We start from the raw sequence: 12,762 nt of genomic DNA on the forward strand, positions 1-12,762 counted from the left end.
GTTTTCAAGAGCAGCCATAGGTATACATTGCTTTGTTCACAGGTCATATTGATTGGCTCGGGTATGAACATCTGACTCAAGAGTGCCCGGGTCCTTTCTCTGTGATTTGGAATGAGGACTAAGATTCTATATCCCAATCTGTCACTTCCTTGAACTGAAACAAGGCCCGTAAGGTATCCCAGCATTCATCTCTCATTCCTCTTTGAGCTTAGGCTAGGCGAAGTAGAGTTTTGTGCACACAAAGGTATGCACAAATCTATGATGGCCCTAAGAAAAGACTTTTAAAATGGCCTTTCTATAAAATACGGATAGAAAATAAGTCTTAAAAATGTTTAATCTTGGGCCGGGCGCGGTGGCTCACGCCTGTAATCCCAGCACTTTGGGAGGCCGAGGCGGGTGGATCACGAGGTCAAGAGATCGAGACCATCCTGGTCAACGTGGTGAAACCCCGTCTCTACTAAAAATACAAAAAATTAGCCGGGCATGGTGGCGCATGCCTGTAATCCCAGCTACTCAGGAGGCTGAGGTAGGAGAATTGCCTGAACCCAGGAGGCGGAGGTTGCGGTGAGCCCAGATGGTGCCATTGCACTCCAGCCTGGGTAACAAGAGCGAAACTCTGTCTCAAAAAAAAAAAAAAAAATGTTTAATCTTATCAGTAAACAAGGAAATAAAACTTAGTAAAATGTCCTTAATCAATTTGGCAAAAACTTAAAAAAAAAAAAAAGAGCAGGGCATGGTGGCTCATGCCTATAATCCCAGCACTTTGGGAGGTAGAGGCAGGCGGACTGCTTGAGCCCAGGAGTTTGAGACCAGCCTAGCCAGCATGGTGAAACCTCAACTCTACCAAAAACCACAAAACTTAGCTGGGCATGGTGACATCTGCCTTAGTCCCAGCTACTCAGGAGGCTGACGTAGGAGAATCGCTTGAACCCAGGAGGTGGAGGCTGTTGTTAGCCAAGATCACCACTGCACTATAGCCTGGGTGACAGAGTGAGACGCCATCACAAAAAAAAAAAAGAGCTATAAAAAATATTATTTTAGGAAAACTAAGAAAATCTGAATATATATGGAATGGATGACATTTTCTCAGGTGTGAAAACAATATCGTTGTTATGAAGTTGAAACTGTTATTCTAAACATTCTGAAATATTTAGAGGTGCCCTGTCAGGACAGGCTGCAACTAAATCTGAAACAGTTCAAGAGGAAAAAAAAGTATGTGTGAGAGACACAAGGCAAATGTAACAACATAGTAACTGGCTGACTGCAGGGATTATATCCGAGGATTTATTCTATTATTCTGTGAACTCTTTTGTTATATTTGACAACTTTCAAAAAAAAAAAATCTGGGAAAAGAAAAAAACTACAAACATAATTATTCTTTTTTTTTTTTTTGGAGATGGAGTTTCGCTTTTGTTACCCAGGCTGGAGTGCAATGGCACGATCTAGGCTCACTGCAACCTCCGCCTCCTGGGTTCAGGCAATTCTCCTGCCTCAGTCTCCTGAGTAGCTGGGATTACAGGCATGCGCCACCATGCCCAGCTAATTTTTTGTTTTGTATTTTTAGTAGAGACGGGGTTTCACCATGTTGACCAGGATGGTCTCAATCTCCTGACCTCGTGATCCACCCGCCTCGGCCTCCCAAAGTGCTGGGATTACAGGCATAAGCCACTGCGCCCAGCCCCTACAAACATAATTATTCTAATTTTGTATGCAATGGGGAAGGAGTGTAGCAAAAACTGACATATAAAAAGACTGGAAGAAAAGAAACCCCAATTTTTTTTTTTTAAGACGAGTCATGCTCTGTTGCCCAGGCTGGAGTGCAGTGGTGCAATCTCCACTCACTGCAACCTCCACCTCCCAGGTCCAGGTGATTCCCGTGCCTCTGCCTCCTGAGTAGCTGGGATTACAGGTGTGCACCACCGTACCAGGCTAATTTTTGTAATTTTAGTAGAGGCGGGGTTTCACCATATTGGCCAGGCTGGTCTCAAACTCCTGACCTCAGGTGATCTGCCCGCCTTGGTCTCCCAAAGTGCTGGGATTACAGGTGTGAGCTACCACTCCTGGCCTAAACTCAAATATTAATAGTGCTTTTTCAGCACAGTGGGATTATGGGTGATTTATTTTCCTAATTTTCATGTCTAAAAATGCTCTGTAATGGGGATATCTTACTTTTAAAATAAGAAGCAATTTAAACATGTTCTTTAAAAAGCTGAAATAAATGTGCTTTAACAGAATCACATAAGCAGAAGCAGGGCTCTTCCCTGACAGCCCACTGGACACTCCCAGAGCAGAAGGGTGTGCTAAAGTCAAAGTCTGCTCTTGAGTTCATGTTCTGCCAGAACACCTTGCAATTAGGAGGCTGGGTCTTATGACGTACTTGGTGCTGGGTCTTATTCTCCATCTGCCCCAGCTTTATATTCATTTTGTCCTGAACCGATCCCAGCTCTGCTTTTATCTCCTCCACAGTAGCCTCCAACTGATTCTCCAGCTTGTTGATAAGAGGTTCACATCGACAACCATTTATTGGTGCCTAAGAGAGAAACAAAAAAGGAATTAATCCCTTGTTCATTCCCTCAACAAGTATGTTTTGAGCATCCACCATGTGCCAGGCAGTATACAAGGGGATAGAGATGATGGAAGAGACAGGCTCATCCTTGTTATAACTTTGGAGCATCCTATAGGCCAAGCTTTGAGGGCAGTAATCACTAAGAAGATTCAGAGGGTAAGATTTGGTCCCTCTCCTCAAGCTGCTTTTATACACCCTGGGGCCTCAAGATACCTAGTCACCTGAAGATGGTGCAGCAAGCTTTGCAGCTACACCTCTGTGTGCCTTGGCTTAGCAGCAGGAGTGATCTGCCCTGTGCAGGTACGGAGGCCATCTGGCTTACCTTCAAAGCTCATGCTTAACTAAGTCAATGCCTGAAGTAGCTATCAGCCCCCAGGAATGCTGTTAAACAAACCCTTGCTGAACGCCTAAGTTCCCTTCTCCTGACAGTGCTTAGCAGGTACCTGCATCACTTTCCCGTCCTTGCCCCGGTACAATGTGTACAGCTGGTATGCCCTGAACTCATGGGGTGGGGGTGGGGATGAACACCGATGCCTGTTCCTCTTTTTAGGGTGATTATGAGTATGCAGGTTCTTCTGATGTCCAGGCTGTTGGTCGGCCGGTGGGGTGGGATCAGAAAATGCTGACACCTGTGGGAGAGGAAAGGACGACACCTCTGAGCCCTCTGACCTTTGCAAGACTGATACCAGTCAGTGGTGCCCATGTCACCCAATTTGGGCAAAGAGCCCCACTTTGTTTTACCTCATAGTGTTCTACTCCAAGCTACACATGTCAAAAGAAATACATCAGCACATTAACTTTGTGTCTGATGTTTGCCAGATTTAATTTCTGTGCTCTGGCTCCAAACCAGCCAGCTAAGTGAGGTGGCTTTTTTTTTGTTTTTATTTTTTATTTTTTTTTATTTATTTTTTTGAGACGGAGTTTCGTTCTTGTTACCCAGGCTGGAGTGCAATGGCGCGATCTCGGCTCACCGCAACCTCCGCCTCCTGGGTTCAGGCAATTCTCCTGCCTCAGCCTCCTGAGTACCTGGGATTACAGGCACGTGCCACCATGCCCAGCTAATTTTTTGTATTTTTAGTAGTGACAGGGTTTCACCACGTTGACCAGGATGGTCTCAATCTCTTGACCTTGTGATCCACCCGCCTAGGCCTCCCAAAGTGCTGGGATTACAGGCGTGAGCCACCGCGCCCGGCCCGTGAGGTGGCTTTTTAGCTGATAGGCATGACACTCTGCCAGGACTCTCACCTCCCTGCCTCCCAGCCACCCTCTGGGCTGCTTTCTGTGCCTCCTGACCTTGGGCCTTGATTTCTTCCTCTTGTCATCCTTTGCTCTGGGTTCTGGGGAGGCTGACAGGAACTCTTCTTTGCCTTCTTCTTTTCTGGGCACAGCCTGTTCACTGCTGGGGGTGTCTCCTGCTGAGACACTGCCCTACAGAAGAAAAAAGCCCGGAGACCTATTCCATTTGCTCCCTTGGCCTTTTTCACTAATAGGGTCAAATTTTCTTTGCAAGATTCCATCTATTAAGAGACCCAAGGGAAAGTTTGCAAATGAGATAAATTTCAGACGTAGGAAACACTGCTTGGTGATCTTAACTAACATAGAATATTTTTCCTGGTTGGTTGAACATTTGGCTTTCATTGTGTTTACTAGGTCCTAAACTAAAGATATTCCTGGGTCTAATTTGATGTTGTAGAACACCAGGAACCTACCCGACACAAAATACCTCAGCATTAGAGACTTTCAGTCTTTTGCATTTCAAAAAAACATAACTCACTCATTCTTTGACCTTGGACACCACCCCCTGCCAACAAAATTCATGGCAAAGAGTAATAATCCTTTGAAATGAAAAAATATCATATTTCTGGTCCTTGTGAGAATGTTCACAACTGAATATGTACAATTCACACCTAGGAAGTTAATCAGAGTTGCAATGGCTTAACCCTCGAAATCGATGAGAGGATTCTGAAATAGCAGATAGAAGAGCAAGTACTTGGTGATAACATTTTCTGTGCCAAAAGCTGTCTCTATATCCTAGACTTCCTCCTGAGTGAACACAAAGGCATGGTTTACATGGCACAAGGGCACCTAGCTGAGGCAGAGGTATGAGGCAAGAGGAGCTGAAATCAGCTCGGGCTCTGCTCACCATGTCTGCCCTGTGCACGGCGGGTCTGCCCATGGGGATCTTTTTCTAATTCCTATAAGGGAGCCATATAGGCTGGCATAGCCTTGGTCCCCTACCTGAAGCGACCTATGCCACTGGCTCTCAAATTTTAGTCAACATGAGAGTCCGCTGGAGGGCTTGTTTCAACATAGATTGCTGGGCCCACCCAAGTTTCTGATCCTATGGGTCTGAGGTGAGGCCCAAGAATTAGCATATCTAACAAGGTCCCAGGTGACACACTGGACACCACATTTTGAGAGCCACTGCCCTACACAATCTGGGCACAGTGTCAGAGAGGCAGTGCTGCCCACAGGACAGGGGCAAAGGCCACAGATACCTGAGCTGGTAAGCGTGCCGCCGACGCGTACCGGATGGGTAATAGGCAACGCACACGGCGGCACATGGCCTGAAGCCTTGGGGAATGGAGGATGTGAAGCCAAAGAGAAAAATACTGGCAACAGTTTGAAGAGCCCCAGCAAGGAGGAGAGGCAGAGAAGGGCCTGGCAGAAAGCAGGTGAGCCCGGCCGAAGCAGGGAGATAGTTTCCCACCCTCTGTTCATGGGCAGACTAGGGGACGGCGGGAGGACTGCCCCCCACCTTGCTTTGGGCCACCTCATCTCTTGGCACAGACTGGGCTCTCCTCTCTTCCTTGAGCCTCTCTCTCTTTTTCCTCAGGCTTCGCCCGCGACTGAAGCGCAAGACCTGAAGGAGGCAAACGGCATTGTTACAACCACTGGTGTGCACAGCATCCACGTGAGAGAATTCTCCCTGGACCTGGGGCTCTGACCTAATGGAACTGACAGCCTAGAGGGTGACAGCAGGCGCTCACATCAAACAAGCACCTCTGGACTACCTAGCATCCTCCTAGGGTTTGTCCTGGGCACTACAGGGACTTGGAGATGGGTAGGCTATTATCCCTGACCTCAAGAAGCTTAAAGTCTATGATGATAATAACTACAGGCACTGATGCTGGGCCAGGACTGCCAACTACATGCACAGAGGCTGTGCTCCAAGGAGTGCCATTCACATAAACTAGGATATGAAGGGTGTTCCCCAGAGGTGTGCAATGCAGCAGCCCTGTGCCAGGCAGTCTCACTCTCCATCTTGGTACACTGGACCTGAGCTAGCCTAGCAGATGTTCCCTTGGCCAAACTGTGTCCAAGTCACATCAATTTGATTCAAATATTATTAAGGTGTATCTATGAGCCACAGTACCAACCATGAGACAGGAATCTCCTCCCCAAAAGGAAGCATTTACTCTGCCTCTTACAGCGCAGAGTGACAGAATGGACACAGAAAAATGTATGTGGGGTCAGAACAATCTCAGTTTGAACCCAGTAGCCACTGGCTGTAGGGTCTTTGGGCAAGTGATTTGAGCTCTCTGTGCTCTGTCTTCTCAAATGTAAAAATAGGTCAGGTGCAGTGGTTCATGCCTATAATCCCAACACTATGGGAGAACAAAGTGGGAGGACTGCTTGAGGACAGGAGTTTAAGATCAGCCTGGCCAACAAAGCAAGACCTTGCCTTTTTAAAAAAGAAAAAGAAATAAAAACGGGGAGTTGTTGGGATTAACCAAGAAAAAATAGGTGGCTGGCATGCAGTGACTGTCAGGGGCCTCCCTACCTGCCTTCAGGTGGCTTACTTGGCAGAGGGTGTTTAACAGAGTACAGATCTTTGAGCTGATGGAAACCTTCAAACTCTGGTCCATAACAGTCAAAAACGAAACAGAGTCCTTAGATCAGAAAGTCTGAGAAACACTTCCCTGAGTCATTTCTAAAGCTAAATTCAGACTCATTAGGAAGTCAAGTATGATGAAAGAAAGTGACTATACCCATCGCTCACCTGATTTATGGACTCTTTTTTTTTTCAGAGACAGAGTTTCACCATGTTGCCCAGGGTGGCCTTGAACTCCTGAGCTTGGGTAAGCCACCCGCCTCTGCCTTCCAAAGTGCTGGGATTATAGGTGTAAGCCACCACACCTGGCCTATAGACTCTTAATATAGCACCAGAATCAGCCTAAAATTTACTTTCAGAGCATTTGTGAACCACACCAATCAAAATGACAAGTGACACTCAGAGGTCACCCAAACCCAAAATAATCATCGGCAAAATTCCCTCCATTCACCATGTTATTAGTCACTGAAAATAACTGCATGGCTTCCAGCCTTTCTCAGTAAACCAGACCATCTACCAATGGGACGTCATTAATCTTTTCCAGTCCACAGAAGTGAGGGAATATTGACCTTGAGGCCTCCAATAGTAGTATTATCTAGATGGGCATGGTGGCTCATGCCTGTAATCCCAGCACTTTGGGAGGCTGAGGTGGATGGATCACCTGAGGTCAGGAGTTCGAGATCAGCCTGGTCAACATGGCGAAATCCCATCTCCACTAAAAATACAAAAATCAGCTGGGTGTGGTGGCACACACCTGTAATCCCAGCTACTCGGGAGGCTGAGGCAGGAGAATTGCTTGAACCTGGGAGGTGGAGGTTGCAGTGAGCCAAGATTGTGCCACTGCACTCCAGCCTAGGTGACAGAGCGAGACTCCATCTCAAAATACATACATACATACATAAAAATTAAAAAATAAAAAGTAGTATCCTCTTAGTACTGCTGTGGCCCATTTAAAATCCACGTCTGACTATGGGCCTAAGGCAAGGGGATTTCTCTTTTCAGGCAAAGCAAACACTAATGTTATTTCTGTAACCACAGAACAAGAGAACAGTATGCATAACATTTTATGCATAAAGTTCCTTGTTTGTGTTGAGAATAAAGCTCAGCATATACTATTCTGCATAAAATAAACTTTCACAGCATGTCATCCAACTTATTTGTTATTCGATGTAAGCATGGAGAAACTTGCTTAAGTCTTTTTTTTTTTTTTTTATGGAAACAAAGAACTGCATAGGGAAATGGTCCACGGTAAGGTCTTTTCCCTGTAAGTGAAGATCCTTGGGCTCTGGAAGACAAATGACAGGTGGATTAAAGATCCGTCAATCTTTCTGTGCCTGGGGAACCCTCCAGTCCCATAAGATTTGATGATCTTTGTATGGCTGAGGGTGGGGCTGGATGTCCATTAAATTACCATATACTGAAACTGCCAGAGAAATGTGATGGGTTCTGACATTTATACAGCACTTCATACTTTTAGATTCATGAGAGACTAGCATTTTTCTATCAGGATTCATGGATGTGATTCCACTAACGATAAAAGCTGCTAGAGGTAGAAACCCCGCAGCTTTTCCTACTGACTTCCTTTTGTTGGGAGCTCTGTGGCCTTCCAGAGACCACTAAGAAGAACCAGCTCCATGCACAAGAGGGTGATCAGTTTTGCAAAAGATACAAATCTTAACCATTTCCAGAAACTACTAGTTATATTAGGCATGTTTTAAAAATTTAAATGAAATAAAGGCCATCCCAAACCCTGGGCTGGTATCGAGTTATTTTGCAGCAGGGTGGTGTTCAAAAATCTTCCTTTGACTCCCTGAGACTTTATCTTCTTGCAGAATAAGATGGAAAGCCAATCAGTGTTTGCTATAATGTAATACAGAATAGTGCCAATCTGGAAATAACCTAAATGTCCATCATTAAGGAAATGGCTTAATAAAATATTAATAGCAACAAAAAAGAATATTATGCCTCCATTGTAATGAATAATTATGAAGACTGCAGAGCACTGTTTGTTAATAGGATAAAAGGCAGAAACACAAAAGAGTATATACATTGTAAGCACAATTATATAAAAATTATGTGTCTCATGCATTTTGTGGATGAAAGAAAAACAGTTGTTTCAGGGGGCTAGAATTATGAATAATTTATAAATTATTATTAAATGTCTTTATTGTTACTTAGATAATGTCAACCTTAACTAAAGTATCAGCCACCATTTAAAAAAAATTAAATGATGGTCAAAATACCATTATTCAGTAAAAGAGGAAAGAAAACTAGACTGTACTTAACTGTCTCTGGCAGGTGACTATCTGCCCAGAATGGTCCCCTCCCTCTTGCCTTTCTCTGAGGAATGCCCATTCTCTTCTTAAAGTCCCTGTCCCACTTCTTCAGGGATGGGCATTTGGCCTAAACTCTGCAATCATGGTCCTCTCCTGCAATGTCTTAAACTGGAACTTCTTCCTTGGCTGAGTAGCTGGGAAGGTATGACCCAGGCAGCTGGCTGTGACAATGATCCAGCCACAGGGAGAAGACGAGGCAGCCCAGGCCATGAAGAGCTGGACTGGAAGCCTTTGACTCTCATCATCCTGAGCACCCATGGATACTTACACCTCCACTGCCTGGTTACATTCCCTATTTAAGTTAGTTTGAAGTGGCTTCAGTAGACTGCAACCAGGAGTCCCAAAACTTTGTAGCCCCACATAATCAGTACCATGGAAAGGGCAGTAAATCCTACCTGGGGAGCTTTAGTGAGGAGAAGAGCAACTTCCGGGTTATTGTGGTAGCGGGCAGTCTCCAGTGGAGTCTGGCCTGCCTGAGGAGAGGCAGAGGAGGACAGGTGAGAAAGGGCCACTGGCCCGACACACACATAGCCCAGTTGGCATAGCTCTGGCCAGAAGCAGGCAGTTCCACACCCAGCTACACCCAGCACCTACATGGCAAAACACAGCCACCTATGTGATATGGCCCTGAGCATCAGCCTCAGACCCTCCAATGAGTGCTGGGTCACACCAGAGGACACCTCAGTAAAATACACGGCCAGAGGGCAAGGGCAGACCAAGGGGGCAAGAAGTGCTTTAGGAGGCCAAGGCCTGGGCACCATCCACCAAGGAGTGCTTCCCAGAAAAGAGGGGAGGGAAGGTAGCACTCAGATGGCATCCAGGGGGAACGTTTCAGTTGGGGAAACACCACAGAAGATCTGAGGTCCAGCCCAGTGATTTACCTCCCCTGGAAAACAGTGGGAAGATGCCGGAGGGGCAGATCAGGGCCTGGCCAGAGTTTCAGGAAGTGGAATATGAAAAGCAATTACAAGTTATGGCCATAATGTAAGTTCTCAGGAGATTAAGCCAAAACCCAGGAGTTGATAGCAAAAGGAAGATATTCAAGGCATCATGGAAGAGGTAACTGTGCCCCCAGTACTGGTTATAGAGCTATGAGAAGGCAGGAGGAAGAAGAGGGAAGCCAGATATAGGAGCCAAGAAGGCTTGAGAGCCTGTGCCAGCATCAGCAGTCCCAGGCCACCCCCCTCAAAAACACCTTCACACAGCAGCTGTTGCACCCTCCAGGCCCCGCTGAGCCATTCAGAAAGGCAGAGACTGCAGGGTGGCCTCGAAGAAGAAAGTGCACCTGAGTTGGCGCCTGCTCTAGGATCTGCAGGACACACAGTGGCGGGGGAGGAAAACAGTGAGGTCAGGCAAAGTGGAAGAAAAAGGAGTTGGCTTAGAATTTTGAGGCTGATTAATCTGAGGGCCAGGTGGCCATTTTTCTGAGCACCACATGAATTTACAGCCTGGAACTCACTTTGGGTAGCATTCACTTGTCAGTTTACCCGGACATCCCTGAGTTCCTTTTCATGCCAGGTTGTGCTCACTGCAGCTAGGCGGCTAACAGCAGGCTTGTCAATTCTTGGGGCTGCTCAGAGCATGGGTTCCCTTCAAGTCCACCCCAATGGCCCCAGGGGCTGTGGTTCCAGCAGAGATCCCCCCTCTTCCAAATGCGCTGGGCCCGAGGGTCTGCAGGGGTTTAGTTGTAACAACACACATCTCATTCTGGAAAGGGGTGGGAACCACTTCAGAAAGCAATGTTGCAACTGAACTTACATTGTTAACAATGGTCATATCTGCTCCGGCTTCCAGTAAGATTTTGGCCACTTTCTTGTGATTTAGGGCAGCAGCAACGTGAAGTGCTGTGTCTCCAGCCTGGAATTGATTAGAAGGCCTGCTAAACAACATCTGCTCATGGCCTACAGCCCCCAGCTTTTCATTACCTGGCCTAGGTATGGCTCTTCAAAGTCAAACCAAGATTTGCCTGAGACCAAAATGGGGCCCTTTGTTAAAGCGTCATGAGTCTCTACTTAAGGAGATCTTGGAACTAAGTGACCTCAGCACTGTATCATCTTTCTTTCTGAGTGGGGATACCTAAAATCACAGAGCAGGATTAAACGCAGGGGCAGAGTAATGCTGGCCTGGAGTTGCTGAGAATGGTAGGACCTGAAGCCTCACAAAGACAGGAGGACAGGCGGGAGGCCTGGGGTGGACAGGCTAGTCATTCCACTTTTGACTCTTTTACTCAAGGAGGTCAGAGGTCAGAAAAATTGCTTGGTGTCCCACTGCTGGATTGAGCAGGAGAAGCTGTGAAGATGGCTACTTCTGCAAGCACTGGAGAGGTGACAGGCTGGCCTGCAGCTACGGTGGGTAGATCTGAAGGGGCCACTGGAACTCAATCCATCTGCAGGCTCAGGATATGCTTTGTGCGGGTGGACACACCAAGAACCAGTGTTCGCTTAAGACCAACTGTTTTCTACATCTTACAGATAGCCTATAAATAAGTGCTCACATTATCTTTATACAAAAAATATGCTTTCACAAAATCAACTCTGAAAAAAGGATAAAGACAACTGCAGCTCAGTGGGCCCATTCCAAATGCAAATGCTGTCATTTCCCAAACATGATGATATAAATAAACCAGACAAATATAGGAAAAGTGAAACAATTCATTCTCTCTCCTATCAGGTGATCAGACAAAGCGCCTAATACTTTTTTCCTGGGTAGCATGAAAATTCAGTCATCTTTGTGAGGGGTGGAAAAATTTTATTTCTTTTTTTTTTTCTTTGGGACAGAGTCTCATTCTGTCACCCAGGCTGGAGTGCAGTAGTGTGATCTTGGCTCACCACAACCTCCACCTCCCAGGTTCAGACGATTCTCCTGCTTCAGCCTCCCAAGTAGCTGGGACTACAGACGTGCATCACCACACCAGGCTAATTTTTGTAATTTTTTTTTAGTAGAAATGGGGTTTCACCATATTGGACAGGCTGGTCTTGAACTCCTGGCCTTGTGATCTGCCCGCCTCAGTCTTCCAAAGTGCTGGGATTCCAAGTGTGAGCTAACGCACCCAGCCATATTTCATTTCTGAGTCACTTAGCTGGGTGTGTTGAAGGAAGCTCTGCAGCAGTGCTTTTCCCTTGGCTGAATACTAGAATAAGCTTTGGAGCTTTAAAAAATGCTGATGCCTGGGTCCCACTCCCAGATATTCTAAATTCATTGGTCTGCCATGTGGGCTGGACAGGGGGACTTTTTAAAGCTCTCAGGTGCCGTAACATGCTACCAAGGCTGAAAGGCATTGGTGGAGGGGTTACCTGATGACCTAGCACCTACTGGGGAGGCTGTGGAATGACAGACTTAGCTACTTGATTAGGTCAGTGGTTCTCAGTCCTGGCTATACACTCAGATAAAGAGCTTTTTAAAAACACCATTGCCTGGACCTCACCCCCAGAGGTTCTGGCTCTCTTAAACTGGGGTAGAATCCAGGAACAGTATTATTAATTCCCCTGTTGATTCTCATATGCATCCAGGGTCAGAAATCACCATTATATGGTATGTTAATCTGCACCACAATCTAATGTTTTTTTAGTTCAGATTTATGCACTTCAACAAAGAAAAGCCAAACAATGTACCACATAGGTATCAATAAATACCAAGACAATCTATTTTTTAAATCCAACGACTGCTGGAAATTGTACACATTTCCAAGGAAGACTGTAATACTCACAGCTTTATTTCAAAACCCCATTACATGGCACTATCTATAGATTATGTACCCAATATACAGAAATGAAAGACTCTATCAGCTCAATTGTAAGTAAGTAGCAGTACAAGGAACAGAACTCAGGGAGTCATAAGACTTTTAATTACTTGCTTGGTGTTTTTCTTTTTTAAGAAAGAAAACAGAACTCAGGGAGGCATAAGACTTTAAATGTTTGCTTGGTGTTTTTCTTTCTTCTTTAGAGAGACAGGGTCTCATTCTGTCACCCAGACTGGCGTGTAGTGGCAAGATCACAGCTCACCACAGCTTTGAACTCCTGGGCTCA

General features: G+C 45.9%; 1 protein-coding gene across 12 annotated transcripts in view; it reads right to left on the bottom strand.

Moving 5' to 3' along the window:
* ANKRD6 (ankyrin repeat domain 6) overlaps positions 1-12,762 on the bottom strand; it is a 195,417-nt gene that overhangs the window by 7,315 nt on the left and 175,340 nt on the right. For 7 of the 12 annotated variants that reach the window (XM_064360844.1, XM_064360845.1, XM_064360842.1 and 4 more), the window contains 7 exons: positions 10,496-10,594; positions 9,933-10,046; positions 9,133-9,210; positions 5,325-5,429; positions 3,860-3,994; positions 3,010-3,195; positions 2,378-2,530 (listed from right to left, as the gene is read on the bottom strand). In XM_064360844.1, the coding sequence (XP_064216914.1) occupies positions 2,378-2,530; positions 3,010-3,195; positions 3,860-3,994; positions 5,325-5,429; positions 9,133-9,210; positions 9,933-10,046; positions 10,496-10,594 (870 nt within the window). The remainder of the gene's footprint in view (positions 1-2,377; positions 2,531-3,009; positions 3,196-3,859; positions 3,995-5,324; positions 5,430-9,132; positions 9,211-9,932; positions 10,047-10,495; positions 10,595-12,762) is intronic. The other 5 variants (XM_012444227.3, XM_012444228.3, XM_012444226.3 and 2 more) reach the window with 2 other exon arrangements.

This window comes from Aotus nancymaae, unplaced genomic scaffold (assembly GCF_030222135.1).
Source record: "Aotus nancymaae isolate 86718 unplaced genomic scaffold, 86718_ANA_hifiasm-v0.15.2.pri h1tg000040l, whole genome shotgun sequence".
Taxonomy (NCBI): Eukaryota; Metazoa; Chordata; class Mammalia; order Primates; family Aotidae; genus Aotus; species Aotus nancymaae.